Source organism: Branchiostoma floridae, chromosome 6 (genome assembly GCF_000003815.2).
Source record: "Branchiostoma floridae strain S238N-H82 chromosome 6, Bfl_VNyyK, whole genome shotgun sequence".
NCBI classification, from domain to species: domain Eukaryota; kingdom Metazoa; phylum Chordata; class Leptocardii; order Amphioxiformes; family Branchiostomatidae; genus Branchiostoma; species Branchiostoma floridae.
Genome location: NC_049984.1, coordinates 10,245,824 through 10,265,369, shown reverse-complemented (window position 1 = coordinate 10,265,369; position 19,546 = coordinate 10,245,824). Strand labels below are relative to the sequence as shown.

At 41.5% G+C, this 19,546-nt stretch overlaps 3 protein-coding genes across 3 annotated transcripts in view; 2 read left to right on the top strand and 1 right to left on the bottom strand.

Moving 5' to 3' along the window:
- Positions 1-319: 319 nt before the first annotated feature.
- LOC118417669 (low-density lipoprotein receptor-related protein 4-like) lies at positions 320-5,536 on the bottom strand. Its single transcript, XM_035823312.1, has 7 exons — positions 5,276-5,536; positions 4,868-4,950; positions 3,921-4,050; positions 2,871-3,039; positions 2,046-2,174; positions 884-1,149; positions 320-506 (listed from the first exon to the last, which is right to left on the bottom strand). Exons 1-7 carry the CDS (start codon positions 5,361-5,363, stop codon positions 352-354), a joined length of 1,020 nt encoding a protein of 339 aa, XP_035679205.1. The 5' UTR covers positions 5,364-5,536; the 3' UTR covers positions 320-351.
- Positions 5,537-9,766: 4,230 nt separating this feature from the next.
- LOC118418086 (sushi, von Willebrand factor type A, EGF and pentraxin domain-containing protein 1-like) lies at positions 9,767-18,450 on the top strand. The gene is made up of 6 exons (XM_035823914.1): positions 9,767-10,888; positions 15,045-15,194; positions 16,111-16,260; positions 17,152-17,379; positions 17,806-18,000; positions 18,224-18,450. Exons 1-6 carry the CDS (start codon positions 10,084-10,086, stop codon positions 18,448-18,450), a joined length of 1,755 nt encoding a protein of 584 aa, XP_035679807.1. The 5' UTR covers positions 9,767-10,083.
- A 102-nt stretch (positions 18,451-18,552) lies between these two features.
- Positions 18,553-19,546, top strand: part of LOC118418085 (sushi, von Willebrand factor type A, EGF and pentraxin domain-containing protein 1-like) — an 11,346-nt gene continuing 10,352 nt past the window's right edge. The window contains exons 1-2 of the mRNA XM_035823913.1: positions 18,553-18,829; positions 19,168-19,407. Coding sequence (XP_035679806.1) covers positions 18,553-18,829; positions 19,168-19,407 — 517 coding nt within the window. The remainder of the gene's footprint in view (positions 18,830-19,167; positions 19,408-19,546) is intronic.

Genomic DNA, 19,546 nt, shown 5'->3' with positions numbered 1-19,546 from the left:
GGCTGGTTACTGGTGTACTGGTACAAAACCTTTTTTTCTTCTTCTTAAAACAGTCTGGAAAGAACAGGCCTGAAAAAAAAACAGTGGACCAGATTTTGGACCGATGAGAAAATGAACAGATTATACTAGCACCTTGTCAGTGTTTTCGGGCACCAAGAAAGTGACAAGAGTGAATTAGAGAAAGTTTTCACTTACAATTAGGTTCAGGTTCAGGTTCAGGTCCTGACCTAGACCTGGTCCTCTGGACCTGGACTGTCATATACCTGTACCTAAATTTTTTGTATCGGTACCCACCCCTAATTGTCAGGGTATAAGTTTACGATAATGACAAAAGTTGCGAATGATGACAAATCAGCATGAATGATAGTGTGTACCTGCACATGTCTTGTTGTCCATCCCGATGGCCAGTCCCCCATCATCTGGACAGGTACAGATCCTGGTGTCTGGTCCAGTGGGGAGGCACAGATGGCTGCAGTCACCATTGTCAGTCTGGCACTGATTACTCCCTGATATAGAAATGATGATTATTTTATGATGGTTAGACATCCAGGTAAACAATATTCAAATACAATTCAATCTCTACAACTGGAGAAAAAATGGACATTAACTTCAGTTTATTCTAGTAACGCTGAAAAAGAGTGATGGATGTGACTTGAAACATCTGGAAATAAATAAGTTTTTTATCCAGTTGTATATTAAATATATTCAATTTAAAAATTGAATATAGGTAATGATCATTTTATGATCTGCTGGTTATCTAAGAAATTATTTTTAATAAATTCTCACAGGAGACAAAATTGAATCTTTGATGTTTACCCTTTCCCTATTTATTTAGACACTGATTTAAGACAAGACAATACTTTGATGCATTCTTAATGTTTACCTGTTGGCTGCCTATCTGGATGTACAGCCACAAGTCCGAGCAATCTGTCGGACTCTTCCTCGCTGACAACCTCGCTCAGTTCTCCAGAGTTCTGGTCCACAGAGAACACCTTGCCGTCCCAGGAGGTGTAGTACAGTATGTCCTCACGCAGGGCAAGTCCAAACAGCACATGGCCAGAGGAGACATTAGCGACGACAGTCCGATTTGTCCCGTCCAAGTTGCTGGACCCAATGTATCCGTAGTAGCCTTCAACCCAGAACAGGCGACTGTAGGACATACAAAGTAAGTTTTGGTTGATGTTACAGTGTTGAATTATTAACCTTGTGTGTTAACTTCAAGAAAAGGCATTATATCAGATATATAAATAATATTAGGGAGAAAACTCCTGATTGTTATCAAGATCTGTCTCAATTTTGTTTCAAGTCAATTTTGTTTTTAGTTTTTTCGTTCCTTCATTTTTGTTAGATAGTAGAGGAGACATAAACATTCTATCCGTTGCAAAGGGACAGAAGAGACCCGGACCCTAAAGTCATCAACATCCTGCAACTGCATATAAAGTACAGAGTGGTCTGTGGGCCTGTGAAGTATGATACTCATCGATGAAAAGGTTAGTGTAACCTTACCTGACATTTTACAACCTGTCCAAAAGAGTACATGTTACTAATTTGAAAAGAGAGTTTTCAACCACTCAATGTACAGAATAAAACCGTGATCTGATGAAAAAAGACTAGGGTCATAGCGCCTGAGTTGAATGCTGAAATCCAACCCCTCAGCTAGTCTCAAAGCTACAGTAAGGCGTGTCATTGTAACCCATACAAGGCTGCTACCATAACGTATTCATTACCAAAACAGTTTGTGATATCCCTCTTCGGGTGGTGACAGTCAATATAACACATTTCTATCTGGTAACGTAGTGTAATGAGAAAGCAACTGCTGAATAAAATCTGGGTGTAGGATTGAGCACCACAACTGTTCAACTGTTGCTACTTCGACCTTTCCTTCCAAAATGTCGAACTGGCCCTGATGTCGGAAGGGTAAGTGTTCCTACTTAATAGCATCAATGGCAGTTGTTACAAAGTCTTACAGTTACATACACTCATGTTAACGTGTGTATGTTTTCTTATGGGGGCGCACGGGGGGGGTCCAGATTATGCTTTCTTACCTTTGCTGAACGTCCACAACCAGTTCGTTCGGCCAGAAGAGCCCTGTGTGGTGTAGGACCTCCACATCAGAACCGTCCAGCCGTGCGCGCCGGATAGTGAAGTCCCCTTGGTTCCCCCAGAACAGATATCTGAAGGGAATTCACGTATTAAAGACGAAAACCTTTTTTACGCAAATCCACGCATAACGCTGAGCGACATTCACACTGACTGTCAGTTATCTATCAGTACCAGTTGGCGATTCTGAAGCACTATTTTGAACCGCGAGAGGGCGTATCTGATACACTCAGAAATCAAACCAGGGCACATACACTAATGTTAACATTTTGCTAAGGATATTGAAACTTTACGAAACTTGACGTTAAATTGTTGCCTTTACGCCAGCTAAGTTACAAATTTATTGTAGAACATAACGTTACCTCTTGGAAAAAAATGAAAAGACAATATACAAGGGCAGTGTGTATCGTTTCTGTGTGCATCTGCGAGTTGAGTAACCCTACTTCACCTATGTCCGCGAGTCCGTTGTTTTTTGAAAACTGGGTATTTCAATGTATCAAAACGACGGACGGTGGTTTAAAACTGCAATATTTTGACAATATTGCAGTTTGAAACCACCGTCCGTCGACTTGATATCCCTAAATCCCCTGTTTGTTAATATAACGGATATACCCGTGGATAAAGGTGAATTAGCGTTATCTTTGTAACAAAAAAGACAAGACAATATACGAGCCCGGTGTGTATGGTCTTCGTGTACATCTGCGTGCTGTGTAATCTTCTTAGGCAAATAACGGGGTAATAAACGATCATAACGATAGCAATGACCGTACCCTGAGATAGGGTCCACGGCGATCCCTCTGGGGAACATTTGTCCCGAGATGAGGGTCTTCCTATTGGCGCCGTCTCCCTGGGCAACCTCCACCGTGCCCCGCCCCTCATCTGTCCAGTACACCAGCCCGGACACCCAGTCATAGGCGATACCGGTGGGCTGGGTCACGTCTGGGGGGAAAAGCGTCAGGTTGTCGCACTTTTTTTCAACATGCACAACTTCCATACTAACGTTACATCATCTGCGGACTGCACGTTGAGAGCGTATTTTGAGACCGAAGTTCTCAGTAAAAATTGTTCTGTTGACATGATAAACAGTAAATAAATAAGTAAACAGCTACTTTTGCGCTAAAAAGTACTTGCATCGCCCGATCCTTTTCGGACCTCTACTTGTTCCGTACACTTAAGTTGTGCATATACGGCGCGTTTGTGGGTCCGTCTACATCAAGTGAACGGGCGGCACATACACGTAAACGTCCGTACATTTTGAATATCCGGGTAAATGTACCGGTGTTTCCGACCCAGAAACTTATTTTTCGCGCACTGTTAAGCCATCACAGGCCTTTAAAGCTTATGCAAAACTATAGATAGAACATAGAAACGTTGAAACAAATTCGTTCAATTTTCGTTCATTCTTTTAGATGCAGGGTGCTGATAAGATTTCAGGCCTGTATGATTTTTGTAGAAAGACTTGCTAAACGTGGCACTTGGTTAGACTAATATGCGATATTTCAAGCTCTTGTCGTGTTAACCAACTTTTCTCTTCATGCAATGTGGTGTCTAATCTGATACTTTTATATATATCTTAAACTATTCCCACTTTCCCCACTAGACTAATATCTATACAATATCATGACCATGGCGACCTGCACATATTCCACGTACCCCAACCCCCCTTCAAGGAAATTACGCATGCGCAATGCCGTACCACTCATTGTTTACTAAGTGCGCAGAGCAGTACACATGTTTATACTAGCCTGGCGGGATGAATAGCCTAGCCTCATGTATGTTGATGTTGTAACTTGATACTTTCAAGGAAATCAATGTCCTACCTGTGCTGGCGATGGTTTGCTGGTCAGAACCGTCGACTCCACACCGAACTATCGCACCTGTTTCGGCGTTTGTATAGTACAGAAGTTGCCGATCAACGTCAACGGCAAGGGCAACGATGCCCCCAGTTTCCTAAGAAAAAACGACGTCAATTTTACTGCGTGCCCTTGCCTCAAAAGCTTGTAACAAAATAGGTATAGACTCGGTATGGAAACCACCCCTACTAGAGTTGGGGTGTCGAAAAAAAATCCCCCTGCTACTAAAGGAAATAAATTAATAAATCAATTCCAAGTGCTAAGCTAAAGTACGAACGAAGAAGCAACGGCACGTACGTGTTATATATATAGTCCTTTAGAGTGCAATAATGATGGAGTGATACCGCTAAAAATAGTCAGCTGTACTGGGACGATGCAAAATCTCAATTTTATTTTCAATCGATTTGTCATGTATCTTCCGTTACCGTTGTTTCGACAAAAAAATACAAATACAGTCCTGTCCCTGCGTTTTACAAAATATCTACTGTGATCTTTTTATACTGGAAGAGTATTGCTTTTTGTCTTTGAAACAACTAGCAAAATTTATACACAAATCGACGGGACATTTTTTTACCTCTATTGCTACATACACACATGCATGGTTACATAAGGGCACCATTCTAAGTACATGTGCACCAAAATCTTAAGATAGACATGACGTAGGAGAATTCGTCTGCCAGACTGCATACATGGCCATATCTATACTTCAAACTTAGAACCACCACTATCTTTTGCTACGTTGTATCCGAAAATTCTCCGACCTTAACTTTGCCTCAGTTTTTTTAAACAATTAAGTCTAGTAACAGCATACAAGGCAAACATCAGCTCTTGACTTGATAACAAATTGAAAATCTGACACATACAGCCAATAAATTAATGAACAGAGCGCCAACGTAAGGTTGATGTGTACTTACCGACACAGGTAATACTGTCTCCTGGCTTGTCGAGATGTCATAGCTGATGATATTGGTTCCGTTGGTCACCAACAGACTTGCATCTGAACGAAAGGTACGGATTATTAGTTACAATGTCTTCTTCACGTGCTCTTTGTGTCAAGTTTCATTTCAGAGATAATGTCGGTGTGGTAAGACATACGTATGTCTACCTGAATTATGGTGCAACTACATGTTTGTATACCTGACTAGCTCCATTTTCTTGCGTTGCACTTCGTATCATGATTTACCTCCGAAAAGTTAGAAGCCCTTTACCGGACGTCCTGTGAGTTTGGGGTTACATTAACAGTACCACTATCGCCCACAAATGGGCTACTTTACAAACATAAACTTCCTGTACGTAGCCAGAAACATGACAGTACAACTCACCAAGTTTCTCAACCGCAAAGAGTAAGAAAACAACGACGCATGTCATGGGCAACCCAAGCGGACTGCGTGTGACGCCTCCACGACGCATTTTGCTCGAAGCTTGGTCAGTTAAATCCTGGTAACTTTCGCTAGCTAGGAGTCTTGCTTCTACTGTACTTCATCTCAGCGTGCGCGACAATGAAAGAGGAACTGCTGCCTGCAGATGGTGTGTGCTGAGCAGGCTCTTAACTGGCGTAAAGTCCCTATGATGTGTCGTCCTAATTTGGGACACACAAGGCTTTGGACATGATGCGTGATTGGCCCTTTGTGGTCGTGTGACCACCTCCTTTGTAAGACATGCCGATACGGTTACCTACACACAGCACAAACATACCTGTTCCTTCATGTCTGTTCTTGCGTGACTAGTTCAAGTTCTCCTTTTCTTGCAAGCAGCAAAACAGGACCACACTTGGTCGCGGCGATGGAGTTCTCTGTTTGATTCAAGCGTTAACTTGATTCACGACCAATATAGTACTTATCTTATGTTATTGCAACATAACTTGAAGAAATGTATTATTAGTACCATAAGATATGATTGCTCCGTAATGTAGTAAAATCGTATCAATTGTCAACTAAATCATCAATTGTCAAATTCAGTTTTCGATGACATTTGTTTTATGAAGGAAGATTGCTATCAATCGCTAGATAAGTTTATTGCGAAATCTTGCCCGAGGACTAATTGCAGGTAACATCGGGACGGACAAATAGTGTAGAACAATTCAAAACAAGGTCTATTCTAGTCTGAAAGCTATCTCTAAATTCTAAGTTACTGGGTTCGACTTATTGACTTATAATCATTTTCGAATGAAGATAAATAAGTTTTAATGACACTGACGTCTTAAGAAGAAGTATGTGGTATTTTGAATGTAAAGATCTTCCCAAAGTACTATTGAATACACAGTTCCTGGTATGGTAACGCCTCCGCAAGATCTCATTTTGATTAAGTTAGCCCCCTGACGGTTCTATCGGTTCGAGCAGGGGTTCGCATTTGAGCAAACCAGCAAACTGCGAAACTGTTCTATTACCATCGGCCTTTGTGCGAACTATCCCCTTGACAAGACCGTCGCCGTGGACTAAGTTAATCTCCAGTCAGATTTTCCAAGTGACATAAGATAGTATCAAAGCTAACTAAACTAGGAGAGCCGGCCAAAGGGAGTCAAACACACTCCTAGGCTGACTTCACTCCTCTGGCAGCTTTTGATTATCTTGTGCTACCGTAGGATCTGCTTGAAAATTAGACGGAGCACCCCGTGCGTGTTTTAGTGTATGATTCAACGGAGCAAGTTCAGAGTGTTTGCAAACAATGTTTGTTATTTGATTCGATGAACTGAGTATACAATGTGTTGATACAGTGTGTGTTGATTGTATACGCAAATGCATGTGCAAAGAAAGCAACAGCGCCTTCGGCAAAAACTCAATGGCCTATTGACCATGCTTAAACGAGAAACAATAACCAACCAGATAACCAAAGTTTCCGCATAATAATTCTTAAACAATGACATTGAGATACAAGCCGTCGAATGGCTTTTTCTTCCAAATTCCAATACACGTTTGTACTTTACAATGTGTATCACATGCGTTACCATTGGCACATAGTGGTACATTATAGTAGACAACTCTTGATGGCGCCTGTGTTGGTAAAGCTCACGGTGACTATGCGTAACCGCCCGCGCCAGACACTCCCCGGGAATATGACTATTCCATTCAATAGTTGTGGTAAACTGTTGCAGACACTATACAAGAGATAAATGGATGTTTTAAAAGTGAATCTTGAGCAACAGCAGGGTGCTAATGAATTAATGTTGTTGTCTAGTAAACACTATTCGTAGGTGCCGTTGAACACATATATTGTAATTGATGGAGTTCCCATGTGTATTCAGACACCGGTCAAGATTCAAGAGGAAGCTGGGTCAAGACTACGCCAATCTTGATTGAACTGTCACAAATTATCATACTTGTCACAATGGCTAAATCAATAGCACCAAACACTAGGATTAAACCATTAAATAGAACTGCAAATGAACCTGTGAAAACAGACAAACAAATTTAGCAAACAACTCTGAAATTCGTTCAGATTTCGCAACAGGCAAACTCAGAAAATACAAGTCAGATAATCAAGGTATAAAGTTATATGTTACTCGGGTTACGAGTAATATACGCATAGACTATATAATAGTGAACACTATTCGTAGGTGCCGTTGAATACACATATTGTAATTGCTGGCGTTCCCATGTGTATTCAGACACCGGTCAAGATTCAAGAAGAAGCTGGGTCAAGACCACGCCAATTCTAATTGAACTTTCATGAATTGCCATACTTGTCACAATGGTTAAATCAATAGCACCAAACAATAGAACTGACAATGAATATGTGAAAACAGACAAACAATCAAGCAAACAACTCTGGAATTCGTTCAGATTTCGCAACAGGCAAACTCACAAATTCTAGCTGGAAACTTGGATAATCAAGGTATACAGTTATATGTTACTCGGGTTACGAGTTATATATGTATAGATTACCTAGGCATTCATTAATCGTAACCTGTTGAATAACATAGCGCATAGCATAACATACATGTAGCACAATATGGGTTATGAGGCGTATGTAACAAATTTTGTTTGCGGCTCTCTAAAAGAAAACAATTTTCTTTTAGGGTCATCACGCACAAGATATCATTCATCCTTAAGGCCCCCTTTCCACTTGACGGCGCTCTCACGGCGCTCTCGCTGCGATGGAAAATTGGCCAGAGCGCCGTGAGAGCGCCGCGACGCCAGAAAAACTGCTCAAGTGGAATCTCTCCGGCGACCCCAGCGCGCTCTCACCGCGATGAAAAACTCAAATGTCAGCATCTCTTTATGAGCTAGCAAAGGTTCGAAAGATTATTCAACGAATTTCAGAGGTAAAGAACGAATCTTTTGACGTATAGTGTATTTTGGTATCTTTGAAGTCACCCTTTTACGTCTTACATAACATTCAAAGTATAAAATCAAGGCTGTAAACAAATCCAATTTTATTAACTGTACAGTCACTCAGACTGAAATATACACGTTTGTCTCGCTGCTTTCTTCTTAAATCTGTCATAAAGCTTGTTCACCATAAATTTATTTTTCATACAACACTGAAACACTTCGATTGAAGAAAAAAAACTATTGAAAATGGGACTTCAATAATCTAAATGTACAGATGAACAACAAGAACCCTAATGTCATCATGTTGAAATCAAAAGATAATGAGTAATGATAAACCTTTGTTTTTTTAAACTTTGGTTATTCTTTCTCAGTTTGCTTAATTGCAAATCATCGGTACATATTAAACATTTCTCCGGGTTTTGTCTGTGTCAAATATACTTCTTCACAAACCGCAGTTGAGAGCGCAGAGACAGCGCGGTGAGAGCGCCGTCCTAGCTAATTTGGTATCATAAACCACTGTTGAGGCCTATTGCGCTCGCCGCGCTCGCTGTGCGCTCTGTTGCCGCTCACGGCGCTCGCTGCGCGCTCTCTTGGCGCTCTCTCTGCGCTCACCTTGGATCGCCGTCCACGGCGCTCTCATGGCGACTGTTTTGAGCAGGTTCAAAGCAGTCGCGGTGGTGATGGCGACCATGGCGACCATGGCGCTCCCACCGCGCTCTCTGCGCGCTCCCATGGCGACCTTGGCGATCCCACCGCGCTCTCACCGCGCTCTTCCCAATTTGAGGTCGCAGAGAGAGCGCCGTGAGAGCGCCGTCTTAGTGGAAAGGGGGTATAAACGAAATCACACCTGTACGCAAAACAATACAAGCTACCTGGAACCATTGCCTTATATGTCGAATAGGAAGAAACACCTGTCTGCCAGCGGACACGCCCTGTATTGACGTCATCGGAAACCGCCGCGGGGGTATTTCCCGGGATCATCCTAGCCAATCACAGACCTTGTTCAAACAATGGTGACTCGCTCTCAGGGCGTAACATCAAGAATACAATAAGAGTTTATTTTGTTCGTTGTAAAAATTTTAAAATAACGTACTGAAGATTTGGATAATCCATAGACAGCATTACCAGTGTCCTGGACAAAGGGACACTTTTAAAGCGCACAGAACGACGATAGAAAAATACGTTTCCGAAGTTGTATCCTCTTGTTCTCACTCAATACTTGTCCTACTTTACATGAGAATCGAATATGGTGATCGCAGTTGACCCAAAGGATTTGGACACAACAGTGAGAAAGAATGCGCAGTCTTGCAAGTTGGCCCGAAGGCATGGGTCGCTCCAATCAGAGCACGGGAACCAGTCATACGTAATGACTACCGAAGGTGAGACCGCTCAGGTATGACGAGACTACGTGTTGCCCAAATATAGAGGGGGAGGCTTAGTCATCACAAGGCCCACCTGAAATATTTCTGTTATTATTTCCGTGACCTCTTCATCAGAAGTACCAGCATTGCTAGGCGGACGGTTACTAGAGGGTAAGGGTTACGAATGGTGTGTGTTGATGTCTTTGTGGTGGATAGAAACGATTTTTCACGGTGTATTATGTACTAGTACCTGCGCGGGACGATGGACGTGTGTTGCTGGGAGCAAGTCGTCTAACGCAGTGTTACCTCTCCGGCATTTCCGTCCTGAACAGCTCAGCAAACAACTGCTCACTTTACTTTGTGTGTTCATTTTTTTCAGGAGTCAAAGGGACCTTTCATAGAAGTTGGTCGTAAATCTGTCAGACAAGAAGAACTATTGAGGAAACGTCTTCAAGCGATCGGTTAGATTCTGCAGACGACAGAGGATTAACGTTCAAAATGGCGGCAACAGACGACACAAGGACGCATCGTCCCAAAACGGGCGCGACTTTTACCGTTTTCAGAACATTTTGTTTCCTGACAGCGATGATGTTCCTAAATCCTGTAAATTGCCAACTTTCCGCACAAACTTCCGTGGAGACACTGGAACAGATGGCATTGACACTGAACACGTCGTTTGTCACACCTTTGCTAAACACCTTGAATGGACAGGTAGACTTGATCTTCGTGTTGGACAGGTCGGCTAGTATAGGATGGTACAACGGAGCCTGGGATTCCATGCTGCAGTTTGTTGAAAACCTCCTGTACGAGTTCAGTGTTAACTCAGTACACACCAGGGTCTCCATCATCACTTACAGCACCACAGTATCCGTGGATGTGGACTACCTGAGCGATGGATCAGCCTCTAGCAGGTTAACAAAGTGCAAACTCAATGATGACATTGAGAAAAGGCTCAGGAACAAAGCTCTACATGGTTGGACAGCGACAACTACAGCTCTAGAGAGGGCGAAACAAGTTCTCTTAACAAGTCGACCAGCAGCGAAGAAAGCCATCTTCCTTCTAACCGACGGTCGCTCAAATATTGGACAGCCACCTTCTATTCCAGCGCGAGAGATTGCGAATCTCAGGTGGTCGGGATGGAACATGGATGCACAAGGCCGACAGGTGGAAATCTTTGCCTTGGGAATTGAAGATGCAGTGGAAGCTGAGTTGAGATCCATTGCTTATCCAAGCCAACAGGATCACTACTTCCTTCTGGACAACTTCCAAGACTTCAGTCTTCTGGCAAGGCTTCTGCATGGAGGTAAGACAGTTCACATATTTTTCATACACTGTTTGAAGTAACGTTAAAACTTGTAATTATGGAGAAAGACTGGGCTAATTAAAGGACAAAATACAAACAGGACTGTCTACATGGTGATTTTGACTCATCACATTATGTTGGGGACAACCTGTTATTCCCTGATTGCAGTGATCAATGTTCTGTTTTTATCACCATAAAACCTTTCAAACTTGTTTCTATGTACCTGTGTTATGAGGCTATAAACTGCGGATTGAGAGGAACAAATTATGGAAACTGGCTCTTGAACAGGCTAAATTGTATTTGCTACTTGTTTGAGTACAATCTCCAGTCCTTTTCATCTTTCAACTTAGGGTAATGGTTATGGTGACTACAATCATGGGCAATATATAAATGTGACATACATTATGTTCCAGAATACTTATCTCTGTATATACTGTAATCATTGTTCCTATGATAGAATAGATATCAGTAGTAGTGTCAGTAACACTAACAGGTCATGCTTTATTTCCTCCCATTACTCCATATGGCATTGCCAAAACTAGCCTTTTTGTAGACACTGCATTTTCCCAAAACACACATATAGCTGGCTTGATTGGCAGAATTCCCCTGACACTGTAAGTTGTTGTCTTGATGTTGCTTTAATGATGGTAGTTTGTACAGTGCCAGGGAGGGGCCTTCTCAGTGTGAAGCAGCACTCCCACTAATGAGGCCCCAGTGCCTACTGTATCAGGTAAATACCATGTTTAATCAGCCGGTCCCCTGAGAAACCAGTCATGCTGGATATGGTGTCTAATCGATTCTGGCCAAACCTCCTCAATTAATAAACATCCCAACAGTTTTCCGATGTGAAGCAGTGTCAGTTTTAGGAAGGCTTGATTCTGTTTTTGGACAAATAATGTAAAGAAGTCGGACATAAAAGTGAACAAAAAAAAGTAGAATTGTCAGTAGCAAAGCTCTAATATCATCTGTTACAAAAACCACATTGGTAAATGTAGTGGATATATGAACAAAGATACTCATTTCTAGTAGGTTACAGGAATCTTGAGGTGAAATACAACGTTTTAGACAATGTCACATCTTGTAAAAGATCTTTTCATTCAGAACTACTGAGTACGTTTTACTGGTTACAACAAGTTTTTCCACTTTGAGAGCCAAAATGGCAGACCGGTACCTGTGAAGGTCCTGCCCAAAGGTTTGTTGTTTTGTTACTGCCATATTTGTGAGATCATTGATTCTCCTCCCTTAGCCCTTAATTATGCCTGTGTCAGACTTGGTCCATTCTCAAAGCTAGGGGGTAGTGTCAGTCTCAGGAGCCATTATACTCTACTCCTGTGGCATCAGGGCAAGAGGCCATTGTCCTCGGTACTCTGTTATTACTTATGGTAGACAGGCATTGTCCTTGTCTAAAGCCACATACTGTGATTTTGTACGTATACGCTACTCGTCATGGTCATATGGGGGCAAAAGAGACTTGTCCTGCACACTTTTTAATGACAAAATTCTTTTTCCATCTATGGTATTTTGTTTGGCTAACCATTATGTAGTCCACATCAGCTATTTTGGATTAATTTTTTTTCAATTTACTGGATAAAGCCAAAATTTTCAATCTTGCTCAGATCTTGATTGACATTAGCTTAGTGTGGATAATCCCAAATAGCCCAAAATTGCTAAAATAGGCTCGCAGACACGTGTGATTGACTTCAGTACAAAAACAGTTCCACCCTATGGCTACCCTTAAAAAGAAATAAGATAAACATTTAAAGTAACAGTTTTCATTCAGATGTTTACTTTACACGCGTACACACACTTTCATGGTAAGGGCAGATTTGCTTCCGTGCAGGACAAGCCTGGATTAGACTCACACGCAAACATCCCATGTGTCATTTCCAGCATGTTGTGAGATTACTACAGGAAATTACACTGTGATGGAAATGGTGAAGGTGGAATATAAATGGCATTTAGGGCAAATTTTTTCCTACCCTTATTGGGACTTAAATGTGTGAATACAGGGAGATGTTGAATTTAATTTAGGCATGATATTGCAATTTTATGAACTTCAGAAGATCAAGACTTCATGTTTTTACTATCATATCCAAGTCCTCTACAGCCCAGAATTCTACTGAAAACGTGCAAACTGTTGAACTAAGAATTCTAAAAGCAGTATTTTGTCCCCGGGTAGTTACATTGGCCTTTCCATTGAATTTAGCCAACACATAGTGCAAATACCAGCTGTATCCGATGACACAGTTAGACTTGATACGATCATGCATTATTGAGGAGGTGACTCAAAAAGGCCCCCAGGATTACATGGCACGATGTTTAGAGTGCGTCCCAAGGTTCTGCGTGTCAGGTAGACCGGTCAAGAATGCGCAGGAAAAGATGCAGACACTGTTGAATGTATGACACACCTGGGCCAAGTGGTGGGAACAAAACAAACAGTGACTGGTATATCTTGATCCTAACTAGTATTTGTGCTCTGAAGAACAAGCTAAACGTCCATCTGTTAACATTGTATTACAAGAAGTTGTTTATGACTTGTAATTTCCATATTATAACGTCAACAAAGTTTGTGACATAATGTGAGATGGCGGTTATTGAAAACGTTCACTGACAAGTTGAATCACCAGACAAAAAGGTTTCAAATTTGTTTTTGTCGATTTTCTTTGTAGTGTTGATGGGGGTTGGATCTCAATATTATAAAAGATTTAGCCTCACATTAATCAAAAGAGGTAGTGCTTTACTTGGCTCAGAAACTGTTAGAATGATATATTTACTTAGCATCTTTAGAAAGAGGAACTGAAATCAGTTAAGTTTCTATTGGATCATTCAGTCTTCCTGGCCCTACCTAGCACGGAAGGACGGACAAAAGCGTCACAGGTCACCTTTTGTCATGCAAATACTTTCTTTCCGGACGAAGCCTGTTCTATAGAGTGAGGTCATGCTCTTGCATATGTTTGGGCACCTGTGTCCATATAAGGGCATGGGTTATTTATATTGTGTGTGGTACAGCAACGTACATTCCCACACTTCAGATTTCAACATCAACATTTTGTAAACAACTGGAATAATTTGTTGTGTGTTTGTTAGGAAGCTCATTAGGCATTACAGTATCATATACAGTCCAAAGAATGTTGCTTAATGAGTCTACAACATGCACTTGGAACAGCTGACTGTCGTAAGCACATCCTTGTGTCAACACAATCTAAGCATCCATGGCAAAACAGTGCTTCATTGACATTGCAGGGACTTGCAGTCATAAAAAAAATTCGAGGTGATCCCAAAAAAACTAATCTGCACATTTTTACTGCTTGGATTCTTGGAAAGAACCTTGTCAAAAGAGTGATTGAGGCATAAAAAAGAAAAGACAAAAGGCTTCCACTGTAAATATACTGTGATGTCTCAACATTACTTTACTGTCAACATAAGATCCCAGATCCCTCAAATGGATACACAGAGATACAATACAAATACTACCTGCCCATTGTCTACTAATGCCCTGTTCACTAGTCCCCAAGTGAAACGGTTTGTTGCCGTTTTGTTGGTAACTAAGCAACTAATGATTAAGGTCTGATAAAGAAGTTATGACTCAACATGAAGAATTGATTCTGACTGCATATACTGTAATCATTCATATCATATCATATTCTAGTGTTTTTTTAGCAACCACCTGTTGGAAATAAAATAAAAATATTCTGATGAAAACTCTGACTCTTTCCTTTAGACATCAGGGGTTGAAATACTGGGTGCATGTGCACCCAGGTGCACCCAAAATTGGAGCTGTGCACCCAATTATTTTCTGTGGGTGCACCCAAATATTTTCTTAGGTTTATGTATGTAAAGGTATAAAATGTATGTAAAATTCTTGACATCCAAGCATTAGAAAGATAATAAAAATGTCTGTCACGGTACTTGTTTAAGAATTTGATATTAGGTTATTACTTAAATTCAAGTGGTGCACCCAACACTTTTTTGGTGCACCCAATTCTTTAAGCTGGGTGCACCGGTGCACCTAATCCCAAAAATGAATTTCGAGCCCTGGACATATAGTATATTGAAAAGAATTTCATGTGTACACTATAATTCAGAAAGTCTAACACGACCTACAGTCAAGCAGATGTAGCCTTTTGGAAACATTTTTTTCCTTACTGTTTTCCAGACCAACAGGAGGAGTCCTGGTCTGTGACGGACAGGTCCTACTGTGACTTCAACTGTGGCTCTCACTCCACCTGCTCCTGCCCCTCCAAGTCTGGCTATGCCACATGTTCCTGTGAGGAGGGATACGGGGGAGATGGACACCTGTGCACAGGTAAATAATGCTACTACTGCTTTATACACTGCTGATGTGTCAATAGGACAACATGCAGTCAGCAAAGGGGATGGCTAAATGTTCAATATTACGTATACACATTTGTCAATAATGTGACGAAACTCAGGAGTGTTTCTGGCAAGAAAGGTCACAATCTATTGCAACCACTGAATTTTCTTCTAAACTGAATGCTGGTGAGCTAGCATGCCATCCTTAAGTTTCCAAAAATAATTTCAAGAAAATGTGAGTATTAACTGGTTGTGTAAAAGAATTTAGCTATATCCTTAAATTTGTTTGAGAATATTATCATCTGTGTGGAATACTCAGCCAATTAGTGAGGCATGGGGTGTATAGTGTGCAAAAGGTAGCTATACCACAATGTCACAGAACATACACAGGAGGAAGTTGACATGGATTAAGTGAGGAAACCTCAGAGGTGATGTTACAGGTAGGTATTAACCAGGAGCGTATCAGGTATGGAAGGATGTGGTTATACAGTATAATGGGTCACAAGAGGAAAGACCTTCAATATGCTTTGCCCTGTAGCCGAGAGGATGGAGGCTGTGGTTGCATTGTATATGAGCATATGACATTTTTGATAGGTGAGACAACATGAACAGGCCTATGCATTACCAATGGCATTTTTTGCAGAATTTGTGTTCACTTGATGAATCAAATGTCCAGCATTTTCCCCACAGGAAGCTTAAGCTGATAGTTCCTATGACAGGTGTCTCATGTGACATATAGCATTTCTACCATCCAGTGGTAGCCTAATAGGATTGGAACTAAACTAGTACAAAATGACTAAAATTCATCAATGTTAGACAAATCTATTTTGGAGAAATTCTTCAACAATAACTGCTTGAATATCATTGAACCTGAGGTGTAAGTGTCACACTGCTTTCTACTTGTACAGCATGCCCTGTGGGAACCTACAAAGACACCCTGAGCCCTACGGACTGTACCACCTGTCCAGAGGGGACGACCACCGTGGGTACAGGAGCCACCAGAAGGGACCATTGTGTCTGTGGGGATGGGATGGAGGAAAGGAACGGGACATGTGCTGGTGAGATGTCATCACAACACTTTAACTACATTTGACAGGATGATGACAACATTTGTTTAAGAAACTGTTGTTAAACCAGACTTTTTTCTCTACAAAAGATGAGACCTTTTGTGAATTTTACAATTCAATTGAAATTGAATTCAATTTCATTCAATTCAAGTTCAAAACAAAACAAAAGACGTATATGAAAATATGAAGTTATTCATGGCCATCTCTACCGTAGTCCTGCTTTTAATTTGCTGTAAAATTGTGTGGGTAGCAAAGAATGTACAGAGGCATTTGTAAGAAATATTAAACATATACTGGTAATAGGAATCACTTGCTTGGAAACCTTAGCTTTGTAACTATCACATAAGGTGCTTTTACATATTCCTTTGAAGCCAGGCTACATGTAGCTCCTGAGAAGCTCTTGATTCCAAGGCACAGTGGTTTTGATAAAAACCATCTGGCAGCTAACCTGTGTTAGAGTACCTCTAAAGTGCTAGGCTCAGCTGGAAGTGATTTCACACCCAAGTAGAAAACAAGTGAGAACAAATGTACCATGAAATCAAGATAACACACTAAAGCCTGTGTGTTTTGGTTCCCATAAATAGCCTTAAATTGGTAGGGAGGAATCAGACACTCCTATTTTTAACAACATTAGCCTTGCAAATTGGGATATTTTCGACAAACTTCTAAATAAGTCATAACTGGGATAGTCAGGGTTGTTGGAATATCTCATCAAATGAAATGAAGAAGATGAAATGATCAAAATGGCTGAAGCAGATGGTTGTATCTTTTCAATTGTTGTATTGGTAGCTTTACTGAGCTCAAATATATTCCATAAATACACCATTAATCTAGCATGCCATCTTTAATCGTTAAAATCAACCATACTCTTTCAATTTTCAGCGAGGAGCTGTCCCATGCTCCCAGCAGTCCAGCATGCCTCGATGGTTCATGTGAACGGCAGGGTTGTTGGAGATGTGGATTACAATGTGGTTGGGATGCAGCAGTGTAAGAACACACCTGGGAACACCTGTTACATCACGTGTGATACCGGCTACAGGGCATCGGGGGAACACAGTCTGTACTGCAACTCCTCCTTCGTGTGGGAGGGCACTCTTCCAACCTGCAATGGTAAGAAATATATCAAGAAAAAATTGTGTCTATGTAACTAGACCATATTTAGACACTTCTTACTTTCTTGTAGAAGAATTCCATCAATTTTGGTAAGGTTAATAGTGACTGTCTCAGTGTGATTTTTGAAAATTTTCCTTCCAATGTTCCCAAGATCCTAAATGTCTCTCACTTCTCTTTCATCATTGTTCTGCTTCCTTTTCCTCTGAAGTCTTCAAGAAAGGTAGGCCAGAAACGAAACTGCTGTCCTCTTTCTTCTTTTTCTTGCACAGCATGTATCTTTCTCTAATATACGATGAAAAAATTGATAATTAGTAGTTGACAGTTGTTTCTACATACATGTAGTGAACAATTTATTCAGTTTTTGTTACCCTTTAAGCTCTGGACCAGACTCTGACTGTAGCACACTTTGTCTTTTCCATCTAGTTGTGACCTGTGGACCATATCCCAATGTGAGTGATAGCACACTGGTGTACAACCACAGTGCCAGTGGTCCCTACACCTACAACTCTACCCTGGAGATCATGTGTGATGTTGGCAGGACTCCCATCTTTGACACTTTCAGGACCTGTCTGAAAAATGGCTTGTGGAGTGGAGCAAGGGCCACCACTTACTGCAAATGTAAGCTTTTTTCTTTTTTCTTTCAAGGTTCATTACTAGACATACCCTGTAAACATATACACTGTGCTGAGCTCAGCATAAATGTCGTAAAGGAAAAATCTTGTTGAATAGTATGAAATAGATGAGGTTTGGTGGTAAGCTGAAGTTTGTTCTGCTACTGTGACCAATCATGATTCAGTGTGTGGGTTTCCTGAGCACTTACACCTCTACCTTTCCTCTGTAGCCGTGGAATGCCCCAACCTAGAGGTCCCTGCCTTTGCGAGTGTGTCTCCTCCAGAATGTGGCTACAGGAAACATCCTCATGGCACTCAGTGCAACGTCAACTGCAGTGAAGGGTTTGAGCTGAGAGGGGGCGCTGCTGTGCAAACCTGTGGAACAGGAGACAGGTGGAGCCACTATGGCAGCACACTCACCTGCACAGGTGAATATTTCATTTCAGACTCAAAGTGAGAATTTTTAGTTCTTGGCAACACAAGCAAATAAAGGTGAATTGTTCTTATATATTCTGGCATACTACTAGAGGACAAAATATCAGACAAGACTAAGAGCTGTATGATCTCATTTTTCCTTGCAGATGTCCAGACCCCCACACTTGTGTGCCCTCCAGACATCCTGACCTACTCTGACCCTGGGATGAACTCCACCCTGATCCACTGGGTGGTACGTCCGACCACTTTGACAGACAACGACGGCACTGTACCCAGCTACACGGTCCACCCCAACCACCCTAATCCATACCACTTTGATGTCGGAGTCCATGTGCTGGTCTATAGCGCCACTGATACGTATGGTTTAACATCACAGTGTCAACGTCACATCCGTGTGGAGAGTAAGTTTACTGATCTTGTAACAAACTGGTCATCATTTTTTTGTCAAAGATAAGTCTTATGTACTCAACCTCTGGAAGGTGACCCATGTTTTATCCTCTTTAAATCCATTTTTAAAGATATCATATATAGATTGCATTACTTATATTTGAGAAATATAATCAATGCTTGACATCCAGCAACTATGTAGTACAAGTATATCAGATTCTCTATCATGTGCATGATACAAAAATAATTCAAAGCACTGGTGGAATGTGTCAAAAATCACCCTAACATTACAAGTATTAAACAGTTCTACATTACATTGTCTTTATCTGACTCACATTTACTCCCTCCACAGATGACAAGCCACCCACCCTGCTGTCCTGCCCTGACAACATGGAGGTTACAGTACAGTCAGCTTCTGGCCATACCCTGACCTGGACAGACCCTGTGTATGTGGATGACAACAACCAGTCAGTCCCAGTGGAGTGCACGGCTAACCAGGGACAGACAGTCAGTCTGGGGTCCCACAATGTCTACTGCTGGGCTCAGAACTTCCCACGCAACAGCCGCTGTAAATTCACCATCACTCTCCTTCGTAAGTACGGCTAAGTTCTTCTCACAACTACATTGTACATGTACCCTCTACAGATGTGCCCTATGTGGCAGAGACTGCCAATCTCATATAGGACTGCCAATCTCACAGTCAAAGCTGTACGGCTGATATCGATTAGGAT